Source organism: Symsagittifera roscoffensis, chromosome 1 (genome assembly GCF_963678635.1).
Source record: "Symsagittifera roscoffensis chromosome 1, txSymRosc1.1, whole genome shotgun sequence".
Lineage (NCBI taxonomy): Eukaryota > Metazoa > Xenacoelomorpha > Acoela > Convolutidae > Symsagittifera > Symsagittifera roscoffensis.
In genome coordinates this window covers 93,963,721-93,979,478 of record NC_087062.1, presented here as the reverse complement: position 1 = coordinate 93,979,478, position 15,758 = coordinate 93,963,721, and the positions used below count along the sequence as shown (strand labels likewise).

General features: G+C 37.7%; 2 protein-coding genes across 3 annotated transcripts in view; both read right to left on the bottom strand.

Annotated features, from left to right (window-relative positions):
• The window catches only part of LOC134852870 (uncharacterized), a 191,386-nt gene that overhangs the window by 66,561 nt on the left and 109,067 nt on the right, over nucleotides 1–15,758 (bottom strand). The gene's annotated exons all lie outside the window — the stretch shown is intronic.
• Nucleotides 7,973–9,815, bottom strand: LOC134857245 (lactase-like protein). The gene has a single exon (XM_063873625.1). The coding sequence runs from the start codon at nucleotides 9,711–9,713 to the stop codon at nucleotides 8,115–8,117; it is 1,599 nt and encodes a 532-aa protein (XP_063729695.1). The 5' UTR covers nucleotides 9,714–9,815; the 3' UTR covers nucleotides 7,973–8,114.

The window sequence follows — 15,758 nt, the reverse complement described above, 5'->3', positions numbered from 1 at the left end:
TATAAACGCGACGACTCTTTTATATCCCGTAAAAGAACTGAACATTTCCCAATTGAACCCGTGTGACTAAGGAAGATGATGTCTCCAAGCAATCATCGACATCACGAGAAGGACCCTTCAAACGAGTTTTAAGGATCACACGTTCTCAGGTTATAAACAGCCTATCAGTAGTCCTGAGAATGCTCGGACCAATAATCCAGCCTGTATCCTTGAAGGCTTCAGAAGAAATCCCTCGGGTACCGGTATTAACTGGATTTTCGCCGCTCAAAATACGGTGCCACTCATCAAAAGTAGTCGATTCGAGGATTTCGCCGACATGGTTAGCAAAGAATACAGGTTATTTGTCATTGGACTTTAGCCACTGTAAAAACGTAGTACTAACTGTCCACATGTAGACATGATCAATCTTAAAGGTAAAAGCCTTCAGTATATCATATTTCGATCGTGTGGCGAGCAGAGTGGCTTGACGCTCTATCTTAGGCATAGATAACGCTTTCATCGGCACAACGCGAGTTTTAACAAAAATGAAAAAAATTTGAGCTTTATGCGAAATCGAGAGTCGCGCACGCAAAAACCCAACCGCACAGAAAACGTCCTGTGAGCTATCACCAAACATGTGAATTTGGGTGACAGGTTCTGAGAAATAGCAGCGGGTAATAGTCAGTTGCCCTAAGATTGGGAGACCGGAGTGCCATCCGAGAAACTTATTTCTGACGATCGTCATCCCTTATTTGGTCACTGACTTTTCAAATATCTTTAGCAATAGACGGGTCCCAGCTGTGTTTGGAGCTACTAACCCAACAGGGTCAAACACAGTAGAGACGAAACTCAAACCTGTTCGTTGAGTTATTGCCGTATCGAGAGCACAATCCAAACCTCTGCTAACAATCAATGTGTCTTTCATATGGTCCAACTTAATACCTAAGACATGTAATGATTGTTCCGCACCTTTACATATTTCTTTGACGGGCAAAGAAGATGTTTTGTATACCTCGGGGTTCATTGCTAAATTAATTTCATCAGCGTTACTGACAAAATTAGTCAAGTTAAATCTCCCAGCTTATGCAACGAAACTAAATCACGGCCTATCTTAATTGCATCGGTAACGCACTCAAACGAATCCAAGCAATCGTCTAAGTGAATTTTTCATTTACGACTTTGCGGCCTGAGGGTTTGTGGATATATTATCAATTACTGTTTTTTGTAAAGCGAATTTGGCGCATGAAGGCGAATCCCGTGCTGAGTGTACTGGTGAACTACCACATCAGAAGTGGTATTTCTAAGCACAAAAAAAACGGAGCGAAACTCGATCGCGTGCGAGGACTCTTACCTGGAGGAACATAGCTTCTATATCCGCGAACACGGCGTACTTGTGTTGACTGAATTGCAAAAGTACAAACAATAATTGTTGGAGCAGGTCCGGACCCACCAATAAGGATTTATTTAAGGATGTGCCGTGAAACTTAGAAGCCCCAATAAAGACTCAGCGCACATTACGCGATCGAAACGCTTACGTGGATCATGCGGTTCGACAGTAATGACATAGCGATTTCTATTGTCCTCTGTAATTGTGTCTGCGTATTTTTCGCGCAGTTTAGGGTCTTTACTTACCAATCGCTCCAATGATCTAATTTGCGCGAGCGATGAGTAAGAATTATTTGGCAAGTTGACTTTACTATCAATCCAAAGCATAAGCACAACGTATCTTTCGCCATTGTGAACGGTTTCAGAACTAAGAATGGATAAAACATGTGTATCCGCGGCGGAACGGTCATCGACTTGTCTGAAAGCACCATAAAAATCCATCTTGTACCAGGATTTTATCTGGTCAGTCCAAGATCAATCTTCAACAACACACTTGACGCACGAAGAAGTAGAACCAACGGACAGCGGTAACGGGCCACTTACGACCCAACCTATCGGGAACTAGGTGAATTATTATCATCTCCCAAGTTGAACACAATGGGTCCAACGGCGTGATAGTAGTTGTGTCCTCTAATAATTTCAACAGTCTTCATAAGTATATTGAGCGGGCTTAATAGGTGCTAATTATTTATGTTAATTCTGCAAATCAGCAATATTGATTAATTCTGAACCAATACGAATATTGTCTTTGACATATGCAGACAGAGTGAACACGAAGTCACTATTATTCGTCTCGGAGGAAACTGTAAACTTGAACCTCGAGTCTCACTAACGGTGGTTGAATTGAAACCAATTATTGACAAATTAACAGAATCCCCTGCCAAGCTGAGACGATTAACGAGTGACAAAGACACCCACGAGTGTGTCGATGCACTATCTCAAAAACCAACGTCAGGAGACTGGTTACATCCGAGGTCACCAAGTGTTGCAATTGGAAACAGCCCTTTAGACGATTCAATGTCATGCACATCACTAACATTGGCATGGATGGTTGTGTTTGTAATTTCGATAGACTTTTGTGCGCCAGCCTTATTTGAGACAATCAGTATTTCCTTCCGAGGAAAAAATTTTTCGGCTTCATGGTGCAAGACATTATGGTTGCAATCGCACTCTGGATCCGGGCATTTTTTTCAGCTCTAGAACATTGCCGGAAACTATGACGGCCATTGAGGCAAGCGAAGCAAAGTTTCTGTTCAGCTACGTGTTTTGCTCGCTGTGTAGCATTCTTTTCCTTGAAAACAGCACAGTTCCACAATGCATGACTACCCTAGCGCAAAACCCACGGCGGAAACTTAGGCCTTTCCTGTAATTTACTAGATACCTTGGTATTTGCTGCAAAAACTTTGGTTGTTTTTGGGTTAACTGATTCCTCGCTCTTTGTTCAGAGTTACGTGCACGTGATCTTTCATGCCCCTCGGCTTTTTCTTTTAGCCATTTAATGAAATCTATGAGTATTGGGCTAAGTCAATTATGCCTAACAGTATAACAGTAACAGGTAAGGCGGAAAATTACTAACAACTTGTCTGAACATATTAACACTCCTTAGATCATCTTTGAAGGACAATGATTTGAAAACTGCTACGAGGCCAGATATGGCAGAGGAGAAACTAATGATATTTTGCGAGTTGTGCATCTTAAGTGGTGGAAAAGTATTCAGCTTATCACGATGCGCGCCAACAACAGCGGGTGGTTGCCCAAACTTCCATTGCAAGGTGGCCAGTGCATCTTTGTATATAACGCCACTATAACTAAACTCCGCAATTGCGGTTTTGCTTTGCCTGTGACGAGTGTTTTTAAGTACGTAAATTTGGAAGTAGGCTGGTGGAGCTCTTTGAACTTCTCAATTAGTTCCTGGTCTTTAGCTTTACGCTTAGAGATGAAGTCTTTGACGGTGTTCAGAACGAGAATACCTGTTGAAACTGAGCTTTACTCTTTATCTTCAGTTCTGTTGCGTCTAAAGTAATCGGTCGCACAAATAATTGTCTAATAACTAATTAAAAAACTGACAAGTTGCTCACTACTCAATTTGCGGTTGTTATTACTGCGGTGCCTACTTTTAGTATTATTAATGGTGCCGTGCCAAATTACGAGGTCATTACAGTGAGACAAGTTATGGTTCAAACTTAAAGCTTGTTTTGTAAAGCAAGTATCTTTGACGCGCTTCTGCTACGGAGCGAGAAGTTTGTGAAGCGCGTGATCCAAGGAATTTGATCCTAGAATGAATACCATACTTTCAAGTGACCTATGTTAATGCGACGGCTACGTTTCGCTTAAGTACCAACAGGGATGTAAAATTAGGAAGGTCTGTTGAACTCCAACAACACAGGATGAAAAAATTGAACTGAACCCAGTTAAGATCACAGGACCTGTCCACTTAACATCACTATTAACTAACGAAGTCAAAAATCGGATGGGAGCAAACGGATTTGATACACTTGAAGCGAACTGGCTTCCAGTTTATCAAAGCTGGATGGGGTATCAAGCAAATTGGTTAAGTTCCAACAACACACACGGAAGAAACCTGAGGATGAAAAAACTTAATTTAATTAGCCTGATAATTCACTACTAGACCACTTAACATAAGGTTAGTGTCATCGTACAGCACAATTTCGCAGATTTCTGGGGACCTTTTGAGGAGTTTTAGACAATTTCTTCTTGTTTCACAAAATTTTTCAGTGGGTTCGAGTCATAAACCAAACCAAAATACTACTCTAGTACCTCTTGTCTATGTTCCAATTTCACGGATCAATTTTCCGCTCACATATATCCAAAAAAAATTTGGTATCGAGAAAAAATGTAAAGCAAATGTTTAATTACCGATTGTAAGATACTTCAATTCCACGGAACTGCCCAAAAAATTTGAATATTGAGAAAAATACGGGGTGCTGGCCTACGACAATATTTTAAACATGAATACAGTGTATGTAATTTTAATGCATAAATTTTTTGGACTTTGAAAGTGAACTTCTGGAACCTATTTACAGTTTTTCGGAGATTGGAGGCACCGATGCGGAAACTAGTTTCCAAAAACATGTGCGCACCAAAATGTCGACTTCTAAAACTGCTTGCCTTCGAAGTTGTCGGCCTCTGCGGATTGCAGATAACGGCTATGATGTTGTCGGCCTTGAAATTATCGGCGTAGTGGTCACGATACCCGATGAAAAGGCCTCTGTTTCGCTCTACCTGTAAAAAAGGCCTCCGATTTACCTAATCTCCTTCTCCTTGCCGCCGTTACGGTATTCCGACTCCGAAGGTGCAGTAAACAGTCTCCAAGTACTGCCAACCATTTCGATTATCAATAAATGATAACCCCAACAAAGCAGCGCGTTACTCTCCTTGGTCCCGTTTCCTGATATCTGATCTGAGGATGACCAGAGCCAATCAACGTTTCCTCCTCTAACTCGTCGACATATTTGTTAAAGAACTTGCACTTAATAATCTGAACGCTCCGTTCGATATGACTCAAAACAGGAAATGTTCTGGCAGTCATCGGGGTTATTTGTTGTGAGCACTATTCCGATTTCTGGATCAATATTAAGGAAACGAGGCCCTTTGTGTCGACTTCGTGTGTTCTTCGGTTCCCGGGCCGCGACACCAAAAAACTCGCACTCAATCTCCGTAAATTGGTAATAACTATGAAGTTGAATGCTCGAATTAATCAGAGCATTTATTGCAAAAACTCTAAAAAACTCCATAATTCATCATATTTTCGATCGAGCATATCATCATAAAACATGATACGGTACAAATTGGTGCAAGCTAGCGAAAAGAACCGGTAAAAATATTCTTTAGACAATTTGCTCTATTGGCGGTCAGCCTTAATCAAGGCTAAATCGAATTAGTACCAAAAACAGTAAAAAAAATTATCAAATGGGTCTATAGTCTCTCGGGTCTACATGTTTTAACGTCTGCAAAAGAAGGAAATCGAAACCGGTTGATCGGGGTGAGAGACTTGTCTCTTGACCAAGCGGCCAACTGGCCATATGAGCTTGCCTTTATTGTTCCGACTTTTGATACGAAAGTAACGGAATATTTGTGCTCGGGATGGTTTTTTTATTTCTTCAGACAAATTTCGACTTTTTAACTAGCCATTTTTGACGGAATTTTTTAAAATCATTCGAAAACTATTGTTGTCCTAAGCCTAAATTTGAAAAGATATTTCACCTGTGACCATTTTTCGTAAAAAAATATGCGGGTTTAAAAATTGCCAATTTGGGACAATTAACGCGCGATATAGTTCGCGTTATTAACGCGTAAGCGGAGATTTATTTCCGTCTTATAAATCGTTCCAAATTGGTAAAAAAGAAGCTTATTTGCCATAATTGATTTGTTACAAGGAGCGAAATCTATTGTTTTGTACTTTATATGGTATGTGGGGGGATGATTTTCATAGAAAAATTTTCAAATTTCAGAAAAAACGTTTTTCATTTTTTTTATTTCATTTAATTTTTTTATGTTGTTTATGTTATTACTGCTCCATAAACGTTAAAAAGCAGTCGGAACTTTCAGGGCTTCGCCCTGATACGAGCAGTCTTGTATGCATTTATACTCTAACTTACATTTGCGTAGCAACACTTTTAGAAAATAGGCGAAAACTTACAAAGCAAGGCTCAAAAGAGGGCTGATCAGGTTCAGTGTGAAAATTCAAAACCGCCTCTAAAAATCAAATAAAAAAACTGCTGCACAAAGCAAGCTCATTGTCGAAAATTTAAGAAAACTAGCAAATTTTTTCACTTTTTCCGACCCTTGAAAATGTGAAAAAACTTTGGGTTCGGTTTTGTCTTAATTTTTTTCATTGTTGTTTCCTACGCAAAATCAGTTGCTAGAAATCTTCATCGGAATGATACGAGTGATGTTTATCATATTAAAGCTTTTTCAGTCGTTATGTCAACGACGTGAAAAAATGAAAATTTTTTCTTGGTTCGAGAAAAACCTATTTGAAATTTTTGTAAAATTTTTTTAAAAAGTTATTAGCGTCATTTTTATAATCAAAACGTCAAAAACTCAAAAAATTTCGGAAAAAAGTTTTTTCTTCTAACAGAAATGATTATATTTTTATCACATCACGCAGAAAAATCTACCATAGTTTGTCAAGTTTTTCTGTTTTTTTTTTTTACAAAACTATAGTCGGAACATTCTGTGCTAATTGCAGAGTAACCGGTTATCTTTGCTAAGTTTATAACTGAATAATGGAACAAATAAATATAACAGATTTTCATGATTTTTTTAAATGATATTTCCGATGTTTTTGGTTAAAAATCCATATTTTCAATAACTGAGAATTAGAAGATTTAAACAAAAGCAAGAAAAAGAATCAAAATGAAGGAACCTGAAAAAAACAAGAAAAAAGCCATAACTAAAAAAATGAATGTTCTTTTAAAGTGAAGCAAATGGTCGGAAGCCGAAATGAAAAATCAAAAATGTTTGTTGAAAAATTGTTTATTATGATATGATTAACGAAAAAACTTCAACTAGCAACCAGACTGATACTATATTGAGTGAGGCATAATTTGTCTGAAATGCTTCTTTCATTTAAATAACTTGCGGAACCCTTTACAGGAACAACTAACTATGAACCAATCAGTTTGAAAGTTTTACTTAAATTGAAATGACTCAAATGCCTGGAACTCAAATGGTCAAATTTGAATCATGGTGAGCAGTTGCTTTTCAGAATGGGCGCTATTTTCATGAACAAATTATCATATGTGCGGAAGTTCTCAACCAAAGAGTGCCGTTTAATTAGTCCAAAATTGGCTGATTTTATTGCTTCTTTTCTTCAAAATTGGAAATAATTTTCGAACATTCTATCTTTTGCCCATGAAGAATTCGCTCATTCAGAGAACTCGGATCTTAATCTATTTTTTTAAATTCAAAAAAAAAACAGGATGAGTTGGTGTAAACAGATCATTAGAACAAAAAAAAACTGAGAGTAGATTTAGACTGAGTATTTTGAAAATTACCAACATCTCCGGTTAAGTCCACACTTTTAGAGTCTATTAAACACTTTAAAAATTCTGAATAATAGAATTTCAATTTTTGATGCCTGAGATGATTGAAAGTGACCAGTATAAAGTAGAAAACGGTCAGCATAGTTTTTATGGCTTAAATGCAAATATGTAAATTTTATGGCAAGATCTTTAAGGTTCGTTACAAAACACCCAGTAGTTGGTATCATTTTTTTTACATGCCATATTTTCTTTAAGTAGGAAATAAGCCAGAGAAAGTCCTTTGAATGCACCCACTGACGATACCCTTTGAGATTACTTGTATCTTTCAACGAGGAAAGATCTACTGTTTTTGTGGCTCAATGAATTGTCACTTGCTCTTTTAAGCTTGCTTTGCAGCTTGCTTTGTTAAGACATTTTTCATGATGTTTTTTTTCTGTTTCAGTTCAGCACTTTTTGTTTTTGAAGTGTGCAATATTAATGACATCTAGATAGATGCAAAATATTTGTGGACCTTAGAGTAAAGCTGTATTTTTACAAAATGTATCAAGTTTCATAGCGGAACGAATAAATGCTATCCTGAACAATAACTCTCCGTCAAGAACAATTTTTATTGAAATAAGTATGCAATACGGGGTTAAAAGATTCTTTACAAGCTGATTATAGATCTAAGAACTATATTAAACCATCAGCCGCTCTCTGTCTATGTTCGAAATTTTAACTTATATAAAGTTGTGATGCTACTCAAACTGCTGTCAGGATTCCGTTTTGAATCAATTCATTAATCATAGTTTGGTTTTCGAAGCCACGATTTTTCATTATGTCAGCGTAGATATTTGCCGAATACCTGGCAGTCCTTTTTCTGTCAGTGTCATCAAAATCTACGCAGTAAACGCCGAACTTTTTACTGAAGCCGTCGCGCCACTCAAAATTATCCATTAGTGACCAGAATATGTACTTTTGGACGTTGGCTCCATCTTGCACGGCTTTGTAAACTTCGTTCACATGTGCGACTAGGTACTGCGTTTTGTTCACGTCCATTGTATCTTCGCACGGAGTAGGGTAGGAACTCCACCCATTTTCAGTTATGTACCACGGGGTGTTGAAATTGCTGTAATAACGTTGTGCCCAGTTAAGCATATTTCGGATACCCCACGGATTACTTTGTAGCCAATTGGACGCTGATTTTGGCCAATCATCTGGTTTGTACGCTATTACATACTGATCATTAGCCATACTTGGAGTCGGATCAGGTGTCCAGTTTCCAGCCTGACAGATAGCCCCGGAGTAGTAGTTCAAACCGAAGAAGTCGGAAGCTCCGAGAAGCAGTTTCTGTTCCTCGGCAGAGAAAGTCGGAAGCCGAGACTGGTTGAAGCCTTGGGCCTTGCTAGTATTTCCGACGTAGTCTATCATTACCTGAGGGTAATTACCTGTTCCAATCAAAGGAGACATCAGCCATCCCATCCCGAACTGCATTGACCTTTGGGCAGCATCGATGTCAGCTTGACCTTGAGAACTCGGGTCACACCATCCACCACAAATTGTCATCCCTACTAATCCTTGTTGTGCGCTTCTGTAGTTATCATCGTAAATATGCCAGGCTTTTTGGTGCGCTAGAAGCCACTGATGTATAATCTGGTAGCCCCCAACCCCAGGCATGTAGATTCCAGGAGCACAATTTCCATATTCAAAACAGTCTGCGACGGTTTGTGGTTCGTTAAACGTGATCCAATTCTGAACACGGTCGCCAAAAAGACGAAAGCACAACTGGGCGTAGCCTGCAAACCATGTCGGAAAATCGGCGTTGAGGTATCCGTTTTGATCTTGAAGTGCTTGCGGCAAATCCCAGTGGAAAAGAGTGACTACAGGTTCGATTCCGCCAGCGATCAATTTATTCACCGTCTCATTGTAGAACTGTACGCCTGCCCAGTTCACGTCGTCGTCAGATTTGTACACTCCTTTGGGTAGAATCCGAGGCCACGAAAACGAGTAGCGGTAGAACTTCGCCCCGAGTTCCTGCATCATTTGGACATCTCGGTCCCAAAGGTAGTAGCTTTTATCGGCATCATCTGCAGTCTCATTATTGTAGACCGGGCTTGGGCTTGAGTGGACGTAAGTGTCCCAAATACTGGGACCCTTGCCATCAACGTTCCAGGCGCCCTCGATTTGGTAGGCGGCAGTCGCGGTTCCAAACTGAAAGTAGTCGGGAAAAGAACCAATCACAAACTTATCTCGACTTGTTTCATTAAAAACATCCGGGTAGACAAATAGAGTTTCAGATTGGGCCAAAAAAGGGGCCAAGCAGAAAGAACAGAACACAATAACGACTGTTGTACTGATCATAATTACTATCAAATGAAATAAGAAAGAGAAGCAAATATTGTACTTACTCTTTGTAAACAGAAGCTTGAGCCAAGCTTGACGCGTTATAAGCCACACCCTCAACATCAATATACTCACCAAGAGTTCAAAGAATCAAAAGTCAAAAACCAAATTCCAACAACATAAGGCCAGATTCGAACGAGATATCAATGTAAGTTTTGAACGCAAGTTTGTAAGATAAACCAACGCTTAAATGTTTCAAATAATGTTTAATGATGTTTTATTATCAAATATTGGCAAAAACTGTTTCTCTGCAAAAAGCAATAAAAGAGCAGAGCATCATCTTAAGGAATTCGTTTATAAAAATACCTTGGATCCTCTCAACAATCACAACCAAAGGATGTTTTGTAACAGATATCCACATCTGTAACGATAGCTCGTCCAATGGTTAAGCATTTGTGAAATTTTATTTGAAAAAGAAATCACTCTTTAGCAGTATGGGGTAAAGTGTTGTTAACCAAAATCCCTTTAACTTTTTACTGGACGCGATCAGGGGCGGATTTAGGGGGAGGAGCGGGAGGTATGAGCAAATAAGCAGTAAGCAAATATTTCAAAACAACGGGAATAACAATCAAATAACTTCTTAATCTAAACAAGCCCAACCTAAGCACAATTCGCAAGCTTATTAAATACAAATTGTAAAGAAATTTTGAGCAAAAACTAGAATTTTTTGTGATAATATTTTATAATGTTAGAGAAAACTGATTTAAATTGAGAATTTATCTTACGAACTATATTCAGAAAAAAGTTGAGGTTGACAAAAAACCTGATTAAGTTGCAAAGTTCCTTTCTACTTGTTTGAAAAAAAAACTTTCTTTTTAGCGTTTTTTTTTTAAACATTGTGGAAACTTTGTGCCACTTTCGTTATCCCTTTATTTTTTGAAAAAATATTAACTGACAAAAAATGTACATTTTTTTAAAATTTTCTAAATTACTAAGCAGATCAGAGTTGTTTAAAAAAAATGTGAAAACATCTGCCCGTTGCGACATTTAAAAAACCTACAGCTTTTATTTATGTTAAAAAATTTCTTTGATTTGTTATCATGTTTCCGGGTTATTGTGGTTCTCACTGCCACTTTGGCTGCTGCACTTGTATCAATACAAAGATCTTCCGGGGGTCGTTTATAAGAATACCTCTGATCCTCTCAATAAACACGAACGATCAAATGATATCTTGTAACAGTTATCCTCATCTGTAACGATAATTCGTCCAATGGTTAAGCATTTGTGAAATTTATTTGAGTAAGAAATTATACTTTAGCAGTATGGAGTAAGGTATTGTTAACCAGATCCCTTTGATTTTTTAAGGGACGCGATCAGTGGCGGATTTAAGGGGAGGAGCGGGTGAATAGGGAAGACTCCACATTCTTGTTATACGTGGTCCTCGTAGCTCACCATGGTTTCATCCCAAGTTGAGTCGAAAGGACACTTTTCTGATTCCTCTGCGATTGCTCGATGCTAGTTGAGTCGATTTTAATTGTAGAAGGAGAACTAGGTGCAGTTGGGACTTTAGTTTTATGTTTATGTCTCAAATTTGTAAGCCATGGAATTTCGCGTTGTCTTCTGTTTTTTTTCTATGTACTTCCTCGTTGTATGCCAAGATAGCTTGTCTATTTTTGTCTTCTCTCTCCGCCCGATGATTTCGGTCTTAGGTTTTTTCTTAAGGTTCTGGAATTGGGTAACTTAAATCGAGTCTGGTCGTTGGGTTTATTCACGTCAACTGAATCTTCACCAATTATTGTTAGTTGGAACCTTTCGAACCGTTTTTCCGATCTAAGCGATTTTGGCTTGATAATTTGTTCAAGAAAAATTAAGTTTAAATGCCAGAATACCTAATCAAAAAGCGCTCAATCAAGGATAAACGGCTCATAACTGAATCACGAAACATTTTTTTGCTGTAATTGGGCCATATTGGAATTGGAAACGGATTTTTTTTTATATTTGGCTAGTTTTAAGCAAAAGGAAGTCGGCAGGTGTTAAAGTGGTTCAAATTGATGAGAATGAAGATTTCTCAAATATGATTATAAAGACAAAGTTCACATGAAATGCGCTATAAAGATTTTAACCGAAGAATTTTGTTCAGACGGTTCAATTTTTTATTTGTGTAGTTTGGGCTCAAGATGTATCCTAAAAATTGGTCCTTTATGGTTATAGATATTCGGCAAAGGCATACAGTGGAGACTTTGGTATGTTTCGGCCTTACTCGAGGTATGTATAAAATTTTTCGACCAAAAATTGGTAAGTTTCGACAGCGCTCGATGTATGTTTTGAGTTTTGGCCCTGCCTCGACTATTCGGTTTCGGTCAAGCACTGACATTGCGCTGAAAACTAAAAGTCTAAACACTATGTGAAATGTATGTTTTAACCTTCAAGCCTAATTTCTGTTATGTAAGTCATTTAAACGTACCTGCCAAAAGCGTATCGCCTTTTGAATTATTGTTATTTCGGTCATGAAAACTAAATTCAGGTTTGATCTAAAAAACGCACTTTTTAGATCAAAAAAGTTTTCAAAACTGACCAAAAACGGCATTTTATATCTGTTTTGTTTTCGAGGCGCAGAAAGTTTTGGCAATAAATTGTCTTTATGGTGTTATGGGAGTGATCAAAATTTCTTTTTAAACTAATCTCTGTTTAGTTTTGTACCAGCATCTTGATTTTGCCGTTTTTTAAACTAATCTTTATTTGAAAGTCTACTAAAATTATCTTAGTACACATTCCTTTTTTTATTTATCTTGTTTAGAGTGGAAGTTTAGATACCTAATCATATTGAGTCTGTGATCAATTTTAACTATCTAGGTTAACATGGCGCAGTGTAACAATTTGAAACTAGGAGGACTTGAATTTTTCTGGAACAGCTCATCAAGCAAAAGCCACCAAGATTGGGAAAAACGATCCGAAAAGTTCCAACTAGCAATTTTTGATAAAGATCCAGTTGATGTGACGAACCCACCGGCCAAACCCGATTTGAGATACCCAATTCCAGAACCTTACGAAACAACCTAAGACCGAAATCATCGGGCGGAGAGAGAAGACAAAAATAGACAAGCTATCTTGGCATACAACGAGGAAGTACAAAGAAAAAAACAGAAGACAACGCGAAATTCATTGGCTTACAAATTCGCAGTAATTCCGAACCTGACGTACGATAGGTATAAGTTTTTGGGTCGGAGACAGAAGAATCATGAATAACTGAAAAATCCCCTTTCTTATATTGATCATTTTTATAACTAGCCGTAGTTTAGTTACCTACTCATAATCAATCTTAGATCAATTAGAATAGATGACATCAATTTTCAGCGACGAACTTTAGAATTTTTTAAAATTGCATTTGGTGCCAAAAAGTATTAATTTTTGAATGTGCGAGCGCGCGCCGAAAAAAAACGCACTTTTTAGATCAAAAAAGTTTTCAAAACTGACCAAAAACGGCATTTTATATCTGTTTTGTTTTCGAGGCGCAGAAAGTTTTGGCAATAAATTGTCTTTATGGTGTTATGGGAGTGATCAAAATTTCTTTTTAAACTAATCTCTGTTTAGTTTTGTACCAGCATCTTGATTTTGCCGTTTTTTAAACTAATCTTTATTTGAAATTCTACTAAAATTATCTTAGTACACATTCCTTTTTTTATTTATCTTGTTTAGGTTGTGGAAGTTTAGATACCTAATCATATTGAGTCTGTGATCAATTTTAACTATCTAGGTTAACATGGCGCAGTGTAACAATTTGAAACTAGGAGGACTTGAATTTTTCTGGAACAGCTCATCAAGCAAAAGCCACCAAGATTGGGAAAAACGATCCGAAAAGTTCCAACTAGCAATTTTTGGTAAAGATCCAGTTGATGTGACGAACCCACCGGCCAGACCCGATTTGAGATACCCAATTCCAGAACCTTACGAAACAACCTAAGACCGAAATCATCGGGCGGAGAGAGAAGACAAAAATAGACAAGCTATCTTGGCATACAACGAGGAAGTACAAAGAAAAAAACAGAAGACAACGCGAAATTCATTGGCTTACAAATTCGCAGTAATTCCGAACCTGACGTACGATAGGTATAAGTTTTTGGGTCGGAGACAGAAGAATCATGAATAACTGAAAAATCCCCTTTCTTATATTGATCATTTTTATAACTAGCCGTAGTTTAGTTACCTACTCATAATCAATCTTAGATCACCTGGACCCGAACAGGTTTCAATTTCAGCACACTTATCAACGACATGGACGAAACAGAGTAAACGTAATTGAAGCTCAGCCGGGTACAAAATCGGGCCAAGCTAAATAAATTCAAGTGATCCGATACGCATATTTTGAGAATCCTCTATTGGAAAACGGTTCTCCCTCTACAATTAAAATCGACTCAACTAGCATCGAGCAATCGCAGAGGAATCAGAAAAGTGTCCTTTCGACTCAACTTGGGATGAAACCATGGTGAGCTACGAGGACCACGTATAACAAGAATGTGGAGTCTTCCCTATTCAGAGACAAATAAGGTTGCTCTCAATTCAACGTCAACTCAGACTCACCTAGTAGACCACCACTGCAACTACCTGTTATGAGCGCACGAGCTCTACCCTGGAAAAAACATGCTCCACCCTTGCTACGAAAGATAAATCACATCTCACTTTCACCGCAGCGCCAAAATTGTGGATCCCGAAAGTGGAGAGAGCTTCTGAAAGTTTTTCATACTGCGAAGGTCAGGAGGAAGTCATCGAGGACTTTAATCCAGCAAAGGTCTTTAGAAATTATCCTTTCTCGATTGGTCATGTCGAAACATCACAACTTCGAGTTACCAGGAGGACGCTAGCACAGCAAGCTATGAATCATTATTAAGCATTTGCAGCTATCGGCTTTAAAACACTAACATGGACATTTGTCCTTATTGCATCAACACAAACCACACGTCGACGCATATTTTCAATTGACCTTCCACCAATCTCACCCCAAGAAGATCTTTGAATTGATCCAAGTGCAGCAATCGAACACCTGAGACTGAGAACCACAACAACACCGAAACATAAAAACAAATCAAAGAAGAACTGTTTTACATAATTACAAGCTGTAGAACTTTTAAATGTCAAAACAGGCAATGTTTTTCACGTTTGTCTTTTTTTTCAGCTATTTATTTGTTTAGTAATTTAGAAATTTTTACAAATAAAATGTAGGTTCTTTTGTCAGTAATTTTTTCCGAGAAAATTAAAGAGATAACGAAAGTGGCGCAAAGCTTCGACATTGTTTTCAGAGAAAAGCGTAAAAGAATGTTTTTTTTTCATACAAGTAGATTTTTGTTGCATCAAATTTTTTGTCGATCAGATTTTTTGTCAATCTCAAAAATTTTTAATGTAGTTCGTACGATAAGTTCTCAATCTAAATCAGTCTTCTCTAACATTATAAATTATTCTACTTTTTGCAAAAATTCTGGTCGACAAAAAAGAAATTTTGATCACTCCCATAACACCATAAAGACAATTTATTGCCAAAACTTTCTGCGCCTCGAAAACAAAACAGATATAAAATGCCGTTTTTGGTCAGTTTTGAAAACTTTTTTCATCTAAAAAGTGCGTGTTTTTTTCGGCGCGCGCTCGCACATTCAAAAATTAATACTTTTTGGCACCAAATGCAATTTTAAAAAATTCTAAAGTTCGTCGCTGAAAATTGATGTCATAAAAATCCCGAAGAAGACTGCTTTTGTTGGTGATGGAGGGAGGTGGTCAAATCCCCGAAGGAAAGGGGCGACCTCATTAACATAGCTCCTCCCCTTAAATCCGCCACTGATCGCGTCCCTTAAAAAAGCAAAGGGATCTGGTTAACAATACCTTACTCCATACTGCTAAAGTATAATTAGGTATCTAAACTTCCACAACCTAAACAAGATAAATAAAAAAAGGAATGTGTACTAAGATAATTTTAGTAGACTTTCAAATAAAGATTAGTTTAAAAAACGGCAAAATCAAGATGCTGGTACAAAACTAAACAGAGATTAGTTTAAAAACATAACGTTAAAATTGAAT